This window comes from Hippichthys cyanospilos, chromosome 2 (assembly GCF_059441005.1).
Source record: "Hippichthys cyanospilos isolate Australia breed blue-spotted pipefish chromosome 2, RoL_Hcya_1.0, whole genome shotgun sequence".
Lineage (NCBI taxonomy): Eukaryota > Metazoa > Chordata > Actinopteri > Syngnathiformes > Syngnathidae > Hippichthys > Hippichthys cyanospilos.
In genome coordinates this window covers 10,836,616-10,854,965 of record NC_142370.1, presented here as the reverse complement: position 1 = coordinate 10,854,965, position 18,350 = coordinate 10,836,616, and the positions used below count along the sequence as shown (strand labels likewise).

The window sequence follows — 18,350 nt, the reverse complement described above, 5'->3', positions numbered from 1 at the left end:
ACACGTGAGCAAAACCGGGCATAGGAATCCACGGCGAGATGAGAATGAGTCATTACGTGGCTTCCGGATCGTAGTCGGACCAGACTCTCTTGAACTCGTCCAAATGGTGGGTTCCCAGTACGGTCCAGTCTCTTGTCAGGTACTCAAAGTTGTCCATGATGACGGCAATGAACAAATTGATAATCTGGACATAATTAACGGGTGTCAACAGATCAACACGTGTTTTTTCACGCAAGACCAAAAACTTGTTGCTGCTGGGAATTCCTCACCAGGTAGGCACAGAGCATGAAGAAGCTGATGAAATAGATGTAAGATAAGTTGCTGCCGCAGGAGAACTCTTCTCCTGGCTCGGTGTCTGACTCGGGGTCGCAACGTCTGCCAGGCAGCGCGGCCAGCATGATTTCCTGCCACTGCTCTCCGGTGGCGCACCTGCAAGCAAATAACCCACTGACTAAATGATTTTCAAATGAATCAATAATTCCTCGGTTAAAACATCTTAAAACAAATCCTTGAATTTCTGCCTCTCCAAGTTAAATATTTGATTAGTCGAAAAGAATCAACATATTTACATATTTTCAGACAAGTTATGGATAAAATCAGAATTGGAATCATTTTTATTTCTGGAGAAAAATTTTAGTCAGTCTTACACATTACAAAAAATATATATATTTCCATTCATACTGTACATTAGTATGAATAACATGTAAAGTGACATACGAATCTGAAGTAGCTTCACAAGTTGATATTGAACAAGTAACCACTCATATGAATCACTGCTCAAGAGGCAGGTCTCCCTTTTAAAAATGTTGGAGTACAACATTGTTCCATCCAGTGTGATAAAGCTTACATTCATTTGGTTTTGTTTACAAGGAAAGTCCCCTCCTCCCCACACACACACACACACAAAATCTTCTTATTATAGATTATGTGGCCCCACTAGTCTAAAGCGTTCTGATTAATACTGTAATTGTGGATTATGAATTGAGCAGCAAAATCCACTCATTTGAAATCATTTCAGGGGCTGTTTTTATGTTTTTTTATTTTTAAGAAAGGCAGTAACATAAAACGACTTTGCCTTTTTTAAAGCAATTGTTGGCTATCTGACAAAGTTGTTGCTTTTTTGAAGTGACTTGACTTGATTTTGCTTATATCGCAAAAACCTGTGAGTCTGTTAACTTGCACCTCAAGGCACCATTGTATCACAAGAAAAGTCAACAGTTTGAAAACCGAGAAAGCAAACAATGCCCTGACCTGAATAAGACCAGAACTGCCATGAAGAAGGTCTGGAAGTTGCAGTTTCGGTTGATATGCGTGTTGTCATCAATGGCTACTTTGCCAAACGTCTGCCAGGGCGCATGCACAGTGTCAAGCCATCGTCAGTTTGTCAATGAAAAGGCGGATTTTGCAAAATGCAACAATGCAGACTCACCTGCATGCCGATGACTGCATAGATGAAGAAGATCATCGCGATGAGCAGACCAACGTAAGGCAAAGCCTGAGCGGGCACATTTCGAAAATACACTTACAAGCGATCACGTCACACCGCAACAAGACCTTCCAGTTGATTTCTTCCCACCTGGAGGGACTTGACAAAGGTCCAGAGCAGCGTTCTAATGCCTTCTCCTTTGCTGAGCAGTTTGACCAATCGCAACACTCGAAACAAACGGAAGAACGTGATGGAAACTTTGCCACTTTCGCCTTTTCCCTGATGAGAAACAAGCAGAGAAGCTGAAACAAGGCTTGAACAGATAAGATGCACATAAACGGTTTCTTCTGGCATCTTACCTCACCGTGACCTCCTCCACCCTGGAGACACGATTCAGGGGGCCACAACCATTGAGGAGACACAGACAAACACAATCAGTGAAGAGAAACCCTAAACTAACAACACTGATAATGCCTGCAAATAAATGTTGAATCGGCAGTTTAGCTACTATTAATTACCACTGAATCACAACACCGAAAACAGCGACCAATTGTGCCATCTTTTGATTGTGCACATTTGGAAAGTAGCTATAATGTTGACACAGTACGCAGCATCAAACCTTCCAAATGTTAAAAAATACAATTAAATGACTCGTTATTGTTCCCGTGGGGGCATAACGTGTATTTTGGGTCTTGCATACCTGCTAATCGCTATACTCTCAAGACTGCATCCTATTTCACTCTGCTATTATTATTTGATATTTTGTTCATGTTCCCTTTGTGTCAGTGTGATTGTGTCCACCTGTCTGCGTTAAACTGCTTCCCTTGAGTTGGCCAATCAGCCCCCTCTTCCAATTGTTTCTTGTCCAGGTGTTCCAAGTTATCTTATTGGATATGAGCATATTTAGTTTCCTTTCAGTTCTTATCAGGTCACCGTCTGTCGCTGTCATAATTGTAAATGTAGCCTGTTGTTTCTGTCGCTTGTCATCTATTTTTGTTTTCCTGCCAGTCTATTCCGAATACTGTCTGAGTTTTTCATAATATATGATTCCTTATTTTTGATTTGTTACTTTGGTTAAGTTTGTGAACTCTGTATTTTGACCATCCTCGCCTCATTAAAGGATTGTTTTCGAGAGCAACTTCCCCTACTGGCTGCCCTGCAATTTGGGTCCACACTCTTCCATACCCCTACACCTCTCCCCGCCGCGCCTTGACGATGTGAAAAGATTGAGTACACTTGTTTCGATAAAGTGATCAGTGGGAACAGCAACTGTGTCAGTTGAGTCATTTATGTCTTAAACTGCCTTTGAAAAGAAGTCCGACTGCTCCCGCCAGCCTACAGTACAGGGCAGTTGGGAGTTGCAAGCCGCTAATGCAATTAGCATCTACTGCCGGTCTCCGCTGCCAGCCGCTGATGTTGCAGCTGCCGATAATTGCTGGAAACAAGCATTGTATGATAAAAAGCTAGTGTCATTATTTTTTAAGCATCCTTTATTAGCATAATCACCAGTGGGATGTCATTTCAGGAAAAAGCTGTGTTGTTGATATCAGTCATGAATCATGTGTGCGGACAGACTTACGCTAAACTCTGAGACTGCGATATCCAACACGCTCCCCACCACGATCAAAGCATCGAAGGAATTCCATGGATCAATAAAATAATGCTGCAAAGAAAGGTTGAACATGGGTAATATTCAACGATGCTTCGGAAGGCATCATGCGGTGAACGAGCGGAAGCTCACATGAGCCCGCAGCGCCAGCAACTTGATGATCATCTCGATGGTAAACACCACCGTGAAGATCATGTTGAGGATGTCCATCACTGACGTGAACAGCTTGGACTGCTCGTAATGCTGAATAGCAACAACAAATCTCCAGTCAGGACAACCACAGCAACAACAGCTTTTAAACAACTGTGTGGATGCAGGCCTGCCAGGTACATTTTATGAGAATAACTAAAAAAAAACAAAAAAACGAAAAACTCTCATATGGCAGAACTGCAACAAGTTTTCAGTACTGTGTAAGAAAGTGTTTCGGAGGACAGCAAACGGTGAGCAAAAAAAAAAAAAAAAAATCAACAGTGAGTGTTTAGCGCACAGGTGTCAAACTCCAGTCCTCGAGTGCCATCATCCTGCATGTTATCCATCCTTCTCTCTCAAACACACCTGTTCAAATGATTAGGATCATTTTGAAGCTTCTGCAGAGCTTGTTAATAAGCTAATCATGTGAATCAGGTGTATTGGGGAGAGAAAACTGGAAAAGGTGCAGAATAGTGGCCCAAAGTTCAACACCGATGAGTTAGTGTAAGAGAGTCAGTAGTGAGGGAACATTTAGGTTGTGTGTTGGGGCATTAAAATTTGTTCAAGCAAAAAAAATTCAAATCAAATCAAATCAAAAACATGTATAGTGTCTGTCAGTTACAGTACTGTGTATGAAAGTTTCTATAGATCCCTGGCAACTCCTGGCTGTCATGTAAAGTGGCTCTGAACCTGTCCAGGGGTATTCATACCACCATTTGAGAACACTGGTGTAGAAGATTAAAAAAAAACAAACCAAACATGAAACATGTAAAAACAGTCAAGAACTGGAAATGACAAAATCTGAATATAAAATATGAAAGTATTTTTTTTGTCAGTGTGAGAGCTCTTCCAATGTGAATATGGGAGTTGATAGTGGAAATTTTTGACAAGTGTGAGTGTGATGGCTCTAAAGATATTGCCAAATGAAAATAAAAATCAATCATTACCTGCACAGCCAGCGTGAGCGTGTTCCCGAGAATCAGTACAAACATGACATACTCAAACTGGCTGGAGTTGATAATCCTCCAGAATTTCAGCTGGGATGGATTTTTGGGAATGTAAATCTTGATGGGCTGCGCTTTCAGCGCGTAGTAGACACACTGCCGCTAGAAAAGACACAAACGCACAACATCATTTACAATCATAAACTACAGTTAAAAATGTATTTTTGTTTGGGAGTGCAAGCAACCTGGTTTTTGTTGAGCTCGCAATTTTTGAATTCAGCCTCTCCTTGCTCCCGGAAAGTGATAATGACAAAGCCCACAAAGATATTCATCATGAAGAAGGCGATGATGATGATGTAGATGATGAAAAAGATGGAAATTTCCACTCGGTAGTTGTAAATAGGTCCGTGATTGATGGCGTTGGCGTCCACGGCACGGTAGAGGAGCCTTCGGGCAGAGGCGGGAAGAGATGGTCCACTTAGTCAGCCGCCACGAAAGCCCACACGTGCGCGTGGTGACTTACTGCGGCCAGCCTTCAAATGTGGACACGGTAAAGAGTGCCAACATGCCCATCAGCACGTTGTCAAAATTGAAGTCGCTGTTCTCCCAGATGCGTTCTTTCACCATAGGATGGTTCATATCCCCATCTTTATACACAACAAATGTTCCCCTGCAAGCATGCAACACAGTGTTTCAAACACTCAATGTCAACAGCTTCACTATAACATTTGTTTATGGTGTGATAGTCAATTTAGGAACTTTTATAAACCTAAAATGCCTGCTAGATCTTGGAATGGAAGTCTACCCCAAAACATTTATTTACAATAACATGTTCTAAACAAGACATTCTCAATATAATTGTTTGTGGAATACCAATTATGCAGCAAAATGACAATATGTTCGAAACAAGACATTCTCAATAATTTAGTTTTTTTTTTTTTTTTTTGGTGTGTGTGTTTTTGTTGAATCCATTTCATGGGGCTAACATTTTGCCTCTTGCTGGATACTGAAAATGAAATCACGGAAGCTGATCAATCACGGCTCAGCTTGCAAATGTCCCAAGACCAAACGCAGATTCATATTCCACAAATATAATATTAGTCAGAATGCGATTTTTAGATTAGTGGGAGTGCATGCAAAATGTTATTGTCAGAAAACATTTTTTTTTCAAACAGAAAAATTGGTTCATAATACTGTCTTTTTAATCATTTTCAAACTGCTCGTATGATTTGCAAAATGAGAATAATTAATAAATGAATATATTCTAAAAATACTTGTCAAAATAATGCTAAACATTTGGAATTGCCATCATATAGAGTTTATTAGGCCACGAATTGAGATGAAATTAGGGTGACTGTGGCCTCTTTGGTAGGCAACGGTCTCCCAATTTCTATAAATGTCATTTAGGCAATATTGGCTCACAAATGAACAATCATCATCAGATTGTTTTCTCTAAGGTCACATATATGTTGAACAAAGCACCCACAACCCCTAGACTGAAGGATTCTTATTTTATAATATCACAACATACAGTAAATAATGTACATCAAAGCCCTACAGTCAAACACGGAGTGGATAAATCAGGATAAAACTAACTTGCACTCATCAGGCGTGTGTTTGGCTTCATCCGTGCAGCTGTAGAACCTTCCCTGAAAACATCAAATGGACAACAAAGAAGACAGTTATCTCCTTGGTCAGGAAATACAAGGTTAATATGTTGAAATGCAGAGAACCTTGAAGAGCTGCACTCCGATGCAGGCGAACATGAACTGGAGAAGTGTGGTGACGATCAAGATGTTGCCGATGGTGCGGATCGCCACAAACACGCACTGCACCACATTCTTGAGGACAAAAAACAACAAAACAAAAGAAAACAAATCAAAAAGTTGTTTTATGTGCTCCTTCAAATTAGCCTAATTGGCTCCAACAGCTGGATCAATGCATTTACCGGTACTTTCCAATGTCAAAACAACTAAAGTGCAGTCTGTATGCGATATCTGTATGCGTCTAATTAGTTCCATAATCATGCTTGTATGCTTGTAACTCCAACACTCATATCTCTAATCCACATTGAAATGAATTTTTTTGCAGTCTCACCAACAATAAGAGTAAATCAAAAGAGTGACAACTCGATGAATTAGAGTTCAAAGAATGACCAACAAGCAGTTGTGCATCATGATTTACAGCTACAATCCAATTTATTGTGCTGTTCTAAATTCTGCTGCGTCTATTTTGGCACAATGAAGACAGTATAAACAAACAGAAGAAAAGTGTTTTTTTTTTGTTAAACTCCTAATTTATGTGACTCATTAACATGCTGTAGTATTAGTGATTTTTCATAGGGGATAAATATATACATGTGTGTTATAATATCTTCTGAAGTGTTCACCATTTAAAGTCATTGCTTCTAAAACCATGGCTATTGATGCTAACCGTTAGCAATAGCACGTCAATGCTAATGCTTTTATGGCTTACAAGCCATAAAAAAATGAAAGTTCAGTGGACTTAGGCAACAAATTATTTAAACAAATCAGAAACAATGACATTTTAAAAAATCTATTAATGACAGCAATGTTGTTTGGAATGAAAAGATGCCACATACCTTGAGTCCCTTGGCTCTGTTAATAGCACGGAGAGGTCTGAGCACTCGAAGCACCCTGAGAATTTTCACTACAGAAATGGCGCTGGAACTGTGGACAATGGCAGCTTTTGAGAATGTTGACGTGATCTGCGGCACTTTCAAGCAGATTTATATGACAGATGGACTTACTGAAGAAAGAAGGAGGTGAGAGACACGCTGACCACCAGCAGGTCGAGTAGGTTGAAGGCGTTTCGGCAGAAGGAGCCGGTGTGCAGGAAAGCTCCGTACACGGTCATCTACATGCAAACGCGTCAAAATAGCATGTGGTGAATAATGATCCATGGAATAAAAACATGATGCCACCTTGGCAGAATATAAAATACTGTATGTCTTAATTAGGAATGACATTTTTGTACATGTCAGTGAAGTCAGAGGATACAATCGACATGTTGCATTTTTTAAGATGAAGGTATGGTAATTTTACTAAAGTCAAAATGTAGTTTCAGTGCGATGTGATGTTGCTAAAGTTAAGATGTACATTGCTGGATGCTATTGTTGCTAAAGTCAAACCGTAGATTAAGTTGCATGCTCAATTTGCTAAAGTCAAACCGTAGATTAAGTTGCATGCTCAAATTGCTAAAGTCAAACCGTAGTTATGACATGCTCAATTTGCTAGGTTTAAGCCGTCGTTTCACTCACATGCTAATTGCTAATGTAAGCCGTAATTTCTTGCATGCTAATGTAGCTAAAGTTAAGCCGTACTTTGTTGAATGCTAATGTGGCTATATTGAAGCCATGCCATACTTTTAGTTGTATGCTAATGTTGCTAAAGTTAAACCAAACACTGAAATTGATCTCATGTCTCCACACCCAACTTAAATCCCCTCTTTTAAAAATCTATTTCTGAACAAACCATGTCCTTGATTATTCTTAAAGGGACAATATGTAAGAATTAGATCGTTTTTATTAAAAATGCATGCATTAAATTATCATACATTTCAAACACTTGCAAATAAATGTGTTCTTAACGACCAACAGTATGTTTTAAATATAATCGTAGGTCTAGTTATCATTACATTATATTACATGGGGGGTGGCACTCCTCTGGAGGTTGTTATGTCTTTTATAGCTACGGACAGCTAGAGAAGTGTGTGTACAGTATTGCTGCATTTACCGTAATGCCCCTAAAGCTCCCATGGGAGCATGCTAAAAATTACACATACACTCTTTAAAGGGACACTGTGTAAGATTTAGACCTTTTTTCACGGACAGCAGGAGGTGATGCATTTACCATTATCTGTAGCTATAACAGACATGGCAGCCTCGGGGGAAGTGCCACCCCCATGTAATATAATTTCATGATAACTAGACCAACAATTATACTTAAAACATACTGTTGGTCGTTAAGAACGCATTTATTTGCAAGTGTTTGAAATGTATAATCATTTAATTTATTCCTTTTTAATGAAAAACTGTGTAAATCTCACACAGTGTCCCTTTAAGGGTGAGTCATACATATAGGTGATAAAATCTGAGAAGCGCCATTACCTTGAGCACAATCTCCACTGTGAATACTGATGTGAAAACATAGTCGGCGTAACCCAGCACCTACGGATATCAAGAAGTTGAAACGAGTTGTGCGTGAGCAAAACCAGGTGATTAGAGTTCTTACGATGTTCCGGAATGAGTGCGACTTGATGGGGTCCTCGGCGGCAAGAGAGATGCTGCTGAGGATGATGAAGACGAGGATGAAGTTGGTGAAGTAGGGGTGATGGATGAGGTTGTGGCAGGCCACTCGCAGGCTAGCAATTGCAAGATGACCATGATTTTCAGCTAGCAGTCATCACAACGTTGATGAAAAGAAATATTTGACGTGTTTTGGTGACGGGCTCACCAGTTCTTCTTTCCAAGGATGAAGAATGAGCTTCCGTCAGGAATGGGCACAATCTTTTCTTTAGGACCAGAGAACTCGGGCTTTAACGGGGCAACTCCTACATGTACAAAACACAAATAATTACATCATTTTGTCTTTTATGACCATTTGTGGAAAATAGAATAAGACAGAATTCTGTCTTTGCAAAGTTAACATTGAGAATTGGCTAACAGTGTCGGAGCTTTGCATAAAATAATATTCAGTATTTAATACTGTGGTTTGATCACTTGGTGTAGCTACACGAGATTCAAAACATTAGAAACAATTCTCAGGATTTGGCAATGCAAATCATATTTTATGAAATAAATCCAGAAACTGTTTTTAAATCAACAAAACAATATAATTTAAGGTTTTTTGTTGCAATTTCATTTAAAAAGTTTAGTTTAATAAGTTTAATATTTAATTGAATCTACAACATATTCGTTTAAACTCTTGACTGGTCTAGGCATTGATCTAAACAGTCTTTTAATGTAATCACAAGGTATATTTTACCCCATTCTTCAGACAGCACTTTTCACAAATCATTTTTATTCTTAATTTCTGAATGTCTATTAATGTAATCACAAGGTATATTTTACCCCATTCTTCAGACAGCACTTTCTACAAATCATTTTTATTCTTAATTTCTGAATGTCTATGTCTATGACAATCAGACTTTATCTGATTGTTTTGTTGATATTCCCTTTAGCGCAACTCCATCTAGCGGATGCATAACGCAACCCCAGCTACTACTGCAGCTTCTATTTTATGCGCCTTATAATGCGGCGGGCCCTATATATATATATATATATATATATATATATATATATATATATAAACACTTTTAAAATAGGCCATTCGTTGAAGGTGCGCTTTATAATCCGGTGCGCCTTATGCTGTGGAAATATGGTATATTGAGAAGTTTGTTTAGCAGCACAGCCGTATTTCCCACTTACCCTCCAGCCCCTCGATGGCCCTCAGCTCTTCGTTCTCCTGCCAGTCGTCGTCCTCGTTCTGGACATCAGACACAAAATAAGCGCAAACGCTCTTTTGATCTTACTTCAATTATCAATGATTGCGATCAAAAAAGTCACCCCTGCGTCTTCATCCTCTTTCTCATCATCGTCATCCCACTCTTCTTCGTCATCTTTTTTCTCCCTGAAAAACCCCAAACAAGGTTGTACCGTCCGTGGCACAAGAGCGCACGGCATACCTCAAACTTACTCGACTTTTTTCTGCCCGCCACCGCCGGCCAAATTGTCGACAGCGATAGCCAAGAAGACGTTGAGCAGGATGTCTGATCATGTCATGCGTTAAAGTCAACCGCTTTCTCATTCCTGTCGGCGCCAAATACTCAACCACGGGAAAGGATACAGTTACCGCAGACAAACAGAATGACAAAGTAGATGCACACCACCATATTGGGAAAGACCGGCCCTCCGTAAGCCATGATGCCATCGTACATGACGGCGTTCCAGTCCTCTCCGGTGAGAATCTATCAAACGGAAGATCCAATAAGCCAGAAAGCCATGGGCGTGCGGCGAGGGGAACTCACCTGAAAGCACGTGAGCAGCGCTTGAGGGAAAGAGTCGAAGGTGCTCCTCTTCATTTGAGTCTCGTCAAAGTTGAATTTGCCGCCAAACAGTTGCATGCCCAGCAGGGCGAAAATGATGAGGAAGAGGAAGAGCAGCAGCAGGAGGGAGCAGATAGCTTTCATTGAGTTGAGCAGAGAGTTGACCAAGTCGGACAAGGCTGCCCAGTGCCTGAAAACATCAGCAAAGAGAGCACACTTCAGATATGATATTACATTTATGAGAGCAGCAACCGTTACTCTCATTGCAAATTCATGGTGAGGTTTTATATGACTACAACGAGTCCTTGAAAGCAACCTTGGCGAGCAGTTACAAGAATTAATGTGTCTACATTATTATTGTGAAATTGTTTTCATTGCCTTGTACTTTGACATGAAGTGGAAGGGCTCCAAAATGCCAGGGAATCTTGAAAGAGTAAAAACAGTGCTTTCTCCTGACGTACGGTGCCAAACAAGAAAATCAATACCGGACTTATGTGCGCATCTTTACCGAGTCATCTTGAAAATCCTGAGCAGTCGGATGCAGCGGAGCACAGAGATGCCGATGGGCGGGATGAAGTCCGACTCCACCAGCAGCGTCTCCAGGATGCCGCCGCACACCACGAAGCAGTCGAAGCGATTGAAAAGCGCCATGAAATAGATCTGCAGGCCGAAGGCGTACATCTTCATCAGCATCTCCAGCGTAAAGAGCAGCAGCAGGATCTTATTGGCTCGCTCTGAGGAGACGTGCCACAAACACTATTCATCATCAAGCGTCCACATCAGCATAAATGTCCACACACTAAGCATGTGAATGTGAGTATAAAACCTAATTTTGCAGCAGGCTTCTTACCTTGCATTTCAGTCAGCCACTTTGGCTGCCCGTAATGTTCGGAAGCGCTAGCCACCGTGTTGAGAAACACCAGAAGAAGAACCAGCCAGTAGAAGTTGGTGGTCTTGACTGCCACGCGGCAGTTCTTCCTGAACGTGTGGTTCAACTGGCACAATTGATCACTACCAGAAAGAGCAAGTTTGTTACTTGGCGCATTTCACTTTTTGCAGGGGGTTTCCTGTACCCATTAACAGTGAAAAATGAGGGAACACTGTATATCAAACATTTCCGCTAGGTGTGGGGGTGGCCAAAAGTGTGACCAGGATATGTTGTCATGGCCACCCACTGGCCACCACGTAGCTCCGCCAGTGCCTATCAAAGGTGAAAGTCAACTTGAGCTATGAACAAGATGCTGCAGACTTTTAAGGCATTTCACTCGCAATAGCCAATTCATGTAATGATGTAAATCTCTTATGGAATAGATGAAAATAAATAAGCATGCCAGATATTTTGTTTGATGCTCTTACCAGAAGCTGTTGGCCATCATCTTGGCCCTGGAAAACAGAAAAGACAGTTTTGATGAACATGGTAGTACAACTAATTACTTGAAATATTTAGGATGTCATTTACTAAGATCACAAAGCACAGGGAAAAAAAAACTGTTGAACAGGTGATTCAGAAATAAAACAATTACAGAAGTGGTTCTCAAAAGAGGGTCCACGTACCCATGCGGGTATATGGACACTCCAGGGGGTACATGAGATTTTCTGCTGGTATCAGCAATCTAATTTTATGCTTTTTTAATGCCATAAAAGGAAAAGAACATGTTCACTTTTCAAATTAAGAGCGAATAAATCGGAGCATGAAGCAACTTATTGCTAAATTGTGCTATAATGACTCTTTTGCAAAACGCTGTATGACTTTATTTTGTTAAGATTTTTAACGATGCACACGACCGGTAGTGAGGCAATTCTCTGGCAGATGACCCAGCAATCCAACATATGCAATGTTATCCTCTTACATGAGCGAAGCACAGAAGCCGCTGTCATCGTCCAGGTACGCAATGTCATCATCCGAGTCCGATTCTGTCAAAAAGTAGAAGCCGTTAGAGAAGGCAAGAGATGTGACGAGACGACGTGACGGACGCACCTCCCTCCTCACTGTGCTTGTACCAGCCAAACTTCTTCATCATTTTCTTCTTGGCGATTGCCGCTCCTTCGGGGACAAAATCAAGCAAATGTCACGTAACGAGAGAGCACGTGCGGATGTTTCAAACTGTCAAACTGTTGGATGAGAGAATAACAAAGAATATGCCTTAATTTGTGAACGTTAATGTTAAAAAATGATTTGGGTAAACCTGTGTAAATTTTTCAATGAGTCATTTGGAAAAGTAAAAATATATATAGTTAAAATTGTTTCAAATAGTTAAAACATTTTTAAATGGTTTATAATAGTTAAAAAAAACAAGCATTGCATTTCGGACTGGCTTTATGAGGAATTTCAGTTGAAAAAAAACAGAAATCTGTGAAATATGGGATTTCATATGGAATGTGGAGATTGGAGTTTGATTGGAGTCAGCAAATGTTGAAGTGAATGTTGAAGTGAATAATGAAGGTTAATTTGGGAAATGTAATGTTTGGAATGTAGAAAGAAGAAATCACTTGAATGGTTTGAAATGTTTCAAGGAGTTGCAGGAGGTGTTGATGTAGAATAAATCAAATAATAATGCTATATATACAAATGTGGGATTTTCTTTTTATGTGAATTATTTGCATGTTGAAAATAGTTCCAAAGGCCATATAAATATGTTGAAGATACAGTATTAACTCATTCATTGCCAGCCCACTTGAAACTGATTTTTGGCCAACAACTAGCCCAGTAAAAATGGATCCTTGACGTCTATTGTCGTCACCGGCACTGAATGACTAAAATTTGGAATGGTAGTGATGTGGAACGTTTAATGTTGAATGTTTAATAAGTAGTGAATTGGAAATTTTGGCTGCCAAAATGTGGACTGGCAGGCATATTCAAAATTCCAATGTCATGGTTTGAATTGGTTGAAGTTGAATTGTGGAAGTCGCTCGACGGTGAAAAAGGAATGAAATGGAACTGACGTTTATTTCCTTCTTCATCCACGTCCTCGGCCTCGATGAGCCAGTCCATGTAGCCGATCATGTCCTCCTCCATTTGCTTGCTCTCTTGTGCTTTCTGCAGCTCACCGCGCGCCACCGCCTTTTCCCTTTCCTTGGAAAACTCTCTGACAAGCCACAAAACCAACACGTCAGGACTGCCCCCTGATTGCACCATCGGGTGATTATATCACTGTGCCGGTCCACATACCCGCTCAACACACCCAAAACCAGATTGATGATGAAAAAGGAACCAAAGATGACCAGGGAAACAAAATACACCCACGGTATTTCATAACCGATGGCATCGTTCATCTTTGTGGAAAGATGGAAATCAGACAATGTGGCGTTTTAGTGGCAGAATGCAGTCGAAGAGGTGGTCTGCGGAGGGACATTTTTACCCAGTAGAGAACATCAGTCCAGCCTTCCATGGTGATGCACTGGAACACGGTCAGCATGGCAAAGAAAATGTTGTCGAAATTTGTGATGCCGCCGTTGGGGCCCTCCCACTTGCCCCTGCACTCGCTCCCATTAGTCACGCAGAAACGACCGCTCCCCGCGAAAGCGCAAGGTGACGGGTCGTCTTCCACCATCATACCTGCAAGAAGAAAGGCAGTTAGTTTGGACAAAAATAATTCAATTAAATTGGAATGTGTTTTTGATAAGGACACTAGCACAACATTGTCTGTCTGCATGTGTCGCTCCATTGCTTAAAGGGTTAAACACATCTCCTATGCTTTCCAAAACTGTTGAAAGAGGAAGTCAACCCAAATATTTTCTTTATAAAAATGTTCTATGCACCCCCACAAGTCTATATGCAAAAAAGCAAATGCAAAAAAACTTGAAAAAATGACCAATTACATCTCTACAACTAGTGGGTTATGCGAGTTAATTTATATCGTAGAAACAAATATAATCAGAATTTAGGCTAGTGGTGTGGAATAGGATTTAGTAGTTTTAATTTATTATTACCTTCCCTTTTAAAGATATAGTCATTTTATTGCATGTAAACTTCTGACTTTTAAGTGGCTGAGTTGTGTAATAAATATTCGCCTATCATGCTGGCATTTAGCTCATAAAAATATTTTTGGAGGTTATAGACCAAAAACAGGAACATTTTTTTCATGATTTCAGACAGTGAGTAAAAAAACAAAACAAAAAAAACAAACAAACAAAAAAAACATTCTTTATACACAGAGAGAGATTACATCCCAATACATCCCGATACGTCCCAAAATAAGGTACCGGTATTTATTTTTTTCAGTCATTCTGAAAGATTACAATTTTAATCAATGTAATTCATCCAACAACCATTTATTTAAAGTTGATTTTAATGGATAAAAATATATGCCCTGTACAAATTGTTAACAGTTTGTAACTGGTAACTAGTTTGCCCGTTAGATCATTTTCAAATTGCCATTTTTTAAAGTGACAAATAAATCCATTTAATTCCTAAATCTGGTCTGACTGCATGCACTCACTCCTTGTTTTAATTGTTCTCTGAAGACATCAAGATTCGATCTTGGAACAAGCATGGTTTAAAGTATGGCCAAAACGAATCTGACATTGGCGGCCATGGTGATGGTGAATGCAAAGCACAAGCCCACGCTCACCAAGTCCGGATCGTTAAACGAGTAGAAAACAAGCGCGGCAGAAACCTGTGCTGGAGAAGTAGCACGTCTTGTGCATCCTGCCGATAAAAAGCTCCAACCCGATGATGGCGTAAATGATGATGACGAACATGACCAGCATACCGATATGGAGGAGAGGCACCATGGCTTTCATGATGGAATTCAGCACAATCTGAAGGCCTGACCGGAATGAGAAAGACACATTTGGGCTGCGAAGGCGCCAGCAGGAACAATCGCGGGAGGAAGGAAGTCAACGTACTTGGCACGCCCGAAACCAGTCGCAGAGGTCTCAGCACCCTGAAGGCCCTCAGCGCTTTCACGTCCAGGCCGCCGGGTTTTCCCGCAGCGTGATGGGCCTCCCCAGGCTTGTGGTCCGTCATGCCCTCCGCTATCACACTGAACAGCCTAAAAAACACAACAAGGTTGATTGCAGATTGCAATCCGCAGCTACAAGCGACATTAACTGATTCACTATTGAAGGCAATTGATATCAGCAGCCCCAAACCTTTTTTGCATCACTAAATAGTTTTGCTTAGCGATGCATTTGGATGGGATGGCATAGACCAGTGCTTCGCAATTATTTTTTGCTAAGTGCAAGTGTTGAAATACCCGACGATGACGATGATGAAATCCAGCAAGTTCCATCCGCTGCGTATGTAGGCGCTGGGGTGCATGACTAGACCGTAGGCCAGAATTTTTGTGAAAGTCTCAATGGTGAAGATGACCAGGAAGACGTACTCCACTTGTTCCTGAAAGCAGATGAACAAAGATGAACAAATACATTGGAACATACTTGCAGGCTAAATTTTATGTTTGTATTTCTTTCTTTCTTTATTCGACTTCAGCATATTTGAAAGTATGTTTGAACGAGTTTTCCCGTCAAAAATATTTACCTTTGTCCACCGTAGCGTCCATTTTGTCTCAGCAAGACAGCAAAGTAAAACACATCCCAAACATCATGAGGCATGATTGGAAACCTTAAGATGCCTTTTAGGGAATTAGTAGGGTAACCAAAAAAAGTAAATTGGTAAAGACCAAAAACAAATGTTCATTACAATAGTCTGGCTCTCAGGAAGACATTTAAACATTTGAATGTTGAGAAATGTCAATCGAAATGGTCAGAAACTAAATGATCATCTTGCTGCGCCAATCCGTGAATTTGATTACCAAAGGGCTGCTAGTGTGCTGGCATTGGAACCTCTTAACCCACTTAAGCCAGTCACTCAAATCCTTTTGGCGAAACCTGCTGCTTAAGTTGTCTTAGATGTGCCACCTGTACTACCGGTTGGCTTGCGCCTCTGACCGACGGCTCAGATGAAACCGGAGCTAAACGAGGAATCCATAGCAAACCCCCCTAAAATGATGCAAACTTGGATCAAAGAAAGTGACAAAATGTACAACAGTCATCTTAGCCTCAATCCAATAACGGGCTTGACTGGCCTTGGTGACCTTGTACTGGAAAGCTTCATAAAGTGCACATGCTTGATCATACATTGATCTCAAAATATGGATTATTTCATGTGCATATTGATTGACTTCCTTCAATGTCTTCAATGCGATTACAAAATAAAAAAACAGGAAGTGTGGAATGAAGCCAGAAAAGCAGATGGTTGGTATGTAAGTCAAGTATACTAAGTCACTGTCCCCAGCTGAGGGTTTTTGATCCCCCCCCCCTCTTAATGCAATTACTGTTGAACACACCACCAGGACCTTGCCAGCAATTTTTCACACTCTTAAGCTTTTTTATGCTTTTACGTTACAAGCAGAGTAATGGTATCCTTTTGCCCCCTCTTCCTTTCTCAATGTGGCCCTATGCCCCTGAACTAGTAATACTACTAATAATAATATCGTTAATGTTTGAAGTGCAGTTTCAGCACATTCAGTCGACACTTCCCATTTTAAAGGGGGAGTCAACACAAACATTTGTATTTTACAGTGATATATTCGATGTAACCCTGTCATCTAAATCAGTGCTTCTCAATTGTATTTTACAAATGCGCCAACAAGAGTCCAAACATTTATATTTTACAGTAATATATTCGATGTAACCCTGTCATCTAAATCAGTGCTTCTCAATTGTATTTTACAAATGCGCCAACAAGAGAAAACATTTCGCGCCCCCCTCCACTCCCCATGCTGACCATTTGATCACAATTACACTTCACATGGCAAATACAAATAGTTTTCCCTGAGGTCATCCGCGCCATTTGAGCAGACTTAATAAATCCAGCCTTCTCATCACAAATATTTGAATCGGCGAGTGTAAGTGGTATGAGAACGCACCAGTTTGTGATTGGTTGCATTGGAGTCATCATCAGGGTACGGCTTGGTCACCCCCATGGCCACACAGTTGGCAAAGATGGCCAGCAGGATGAAGATATCGAAGGGTGTGAGGATGGAGGTTAAGGCCTCGTCCACATCAGCGTTTGCAAATGTCATGTTGCGTACGGGAAAAGAAAAAAGAAAACCAGAAAGGATATTTCCATTCGACCAGGGCAAGCGCCGCCATGCGTATGGGGTTGCTGAGGGTGAGGCAGCAGAGGGCTCGGGGGGCTCTGAGGGCTGACTTGTTGGCCTGCATGGCCTTCTTGGCCCCCCCGCCTCGCTTTTTGGCCGAGCCGGTCGAGCCCAGGGTGTCGGATTTCCCTCCATCGCCCCCTGGAGGGGCGTCTGCACAAAAAAGAACCGTGGTGTAAGTACAGTATTAATGTCTGGAAATGTGCGAAACAGCTTAGAGTGGTTAACAAAAAGTCTGCACACCCCTGTTGATATGCCAGTTATTGAAATTAAAAAAAATGCCAAGGACAAAACTTTCTTTGATCGCATTACCTTCAAATAATGAGGTTGCATATGTGTGCACATCTGCTTACAATTGAGGATGTGACTGATCAGAATGAACAAATCACAATCAAACTAATGGTAAATGGGAGTGAGTACATGCAATCATTTAAAGCAGCGCGTCTCAAATGAGGGTAAAACAAAGTATCCCTGGGGGCATGTGAAAGTACTTCAGGGTGGAAGTGAGATTTTAAAAGTACAGTATCAGCAAATTTAATTTACATTGTTTCTTTACAAATGAGGAGTAAAGTATTTGAAACTCATAAATTGTGTTACAAGTGACTCCTTTGTAAAACATTGTATGAATTTATATTATTTAGTTTTAGACAGAAATACACTTCACTCTTTTTTATGTTTTCCTTTCTTTTTATCCAAAAAGCCTTTGCTCTGGTTTCGGGGGTACTTGGCTGAAAAAAAAAAAAATCCAGTGACTACATCAATGAAAAAAAATGCTGAGAACCACTAGTGTTAAGTATCTCTGATTAAGCTTAATTAAGGTTCAATTGTTCAAATAGGATTTTGCAGATATACATAATATTATTTTGTATCTAGTAAAAGCCTGTTTTGTGCAAACACTAACTGCTATTGTGTTTGGAACTGTTCACAATTCCCTTCAGCTTGACAAATGGAGCAGTTCCAGCTGAAGAAAAATAATTTTACATGCGTTCGGAAGGTTTCAAGTGTGTCTT

General features: G+C 40.6%; 1 protein-coding gene across 4 annotated transcripts in view; it reads right to left on the bottom strand.

The window, feature by feature from the left end:
• Positions 1–18,350, bottom strand: part of cacna1fa (calcium voltage-gated channel subunit alpha1 Fa) — a 28,120-nt gene that overhangs the window by 7,794 nt on the left and 1,976 nt on the right. The window contains exons 2-37 of one of the 4 annotated variants that reach the window (XM_088408535.1): positions 17,304–17,493; positions 17,107–17,212; positions 15,433–15,572; positions 15,083–15,228; positions 14,851–15,003; positions 13,594–13,790; positions 13,404–13,507; positions 13,178–13,320; positions 12,213–12,278; positions 12,085–12,148; positions 11,591–11,617; positions 11,085–11,245; positions 10,743–10,968; positions 10,217–10,424; positions 10,036–10,156; positions 9,886–9,958; positions 9,756–9,819; positions 9,618–9,675; positions 8,644–8,740; positions 8,422–8,551; positions 8,298–8,357; positions 6,939–7,045; positions 6,771–6,858; positions 5,902–6,009; positions 5,765–5,817; positions 4,692–4,838; positions 4,414–4,615; positions 4,172–4,330; positions 3,168–3,278; positions 3,006–3,089; positions 1,786–1,806; positions 1,577–1,705; positions 1,430–1,495; positions 1,252–1,343; positions 270–429; positions 57–184 (exon numbers count right to left, since the gene is read on the bottom strand). In XM_088408535.1, coding sequence (XP_088264661.1) covers positions 57–184; positions 270–429; positions 1,252–1,343; positions 1,430–1,495; positions 1,577–1,705; positions 1,786–1,806; positions 3,006–3,089; positions 3,168–3,278; positions 4,172–4,330; positions 4,414–4,615; positions 4,692–4,838; positions 5,765–5,817; positions 5,902–6,009; positions 6,771–6,858; positions 6,939–7,045; positions 8,298–8,357; positions 8,422–8,551; positions 8,644–8,740; positions 9,618–9,675; positions 9,756–9,819; positions 9,886–9,958; positions 10,036–10,156; positions 10,217–10,424; positions 10,743–10,968; positions 11,085–11,245; positions 11,591–11,617; positions 12,085–12,148; positions 12,213–12,278; positions 13,178–13,320; positions 13,404–13,507; positions 13,594–13,790; positions 14,851–15,003; positions 15,083–15,228; positions 15,433–15,572; positions 17,107–17,212; positions 17,304–17,493 — 4,189 coding nt within the window. Of the gene's footprint in view, positions 1–56; positions 185–269; positions 430–1,251; positions 1,344–1,429; positions 1,496–1,576; positions 1,706–1,785; positions 1,807–3,005; positions 3,090–3,167; positions 3,279–4,171; positions 4,331–4,413; positions 4,616–4,691; positions 4,839–5,764; positions 5,818–5,901; positions 6,010–6,770; positions 6,859–6,938; positions 7,046–8,297; positions 8,358–8,421; positions 8,552–8,643; positions 8,741–9,617; positions 9,676–9,755; positions 9,820–9,885; positions 9,959–10,035; positions 10,157–10,216; positions 10,425–10,742; positions 10,969–11,084; positions 11,246–11,590; positions 11,618–12,084; positions 12,149–12,212; positions 12,279–13,177; positions 13,321–13,403; positions 13,508–13,593; positions 13,791–14,850; positions 15,004–15,082; positions 15,229–15,432; positions 15,573–15,716; positions 17,213–17,303; positions 17,494–18,350 lie in introns of those variants that run through there. The other 3 variants (XM_088408538.1, XM_088408536.1, XM_088408537.1) reach the window with 3 other exon arrangements.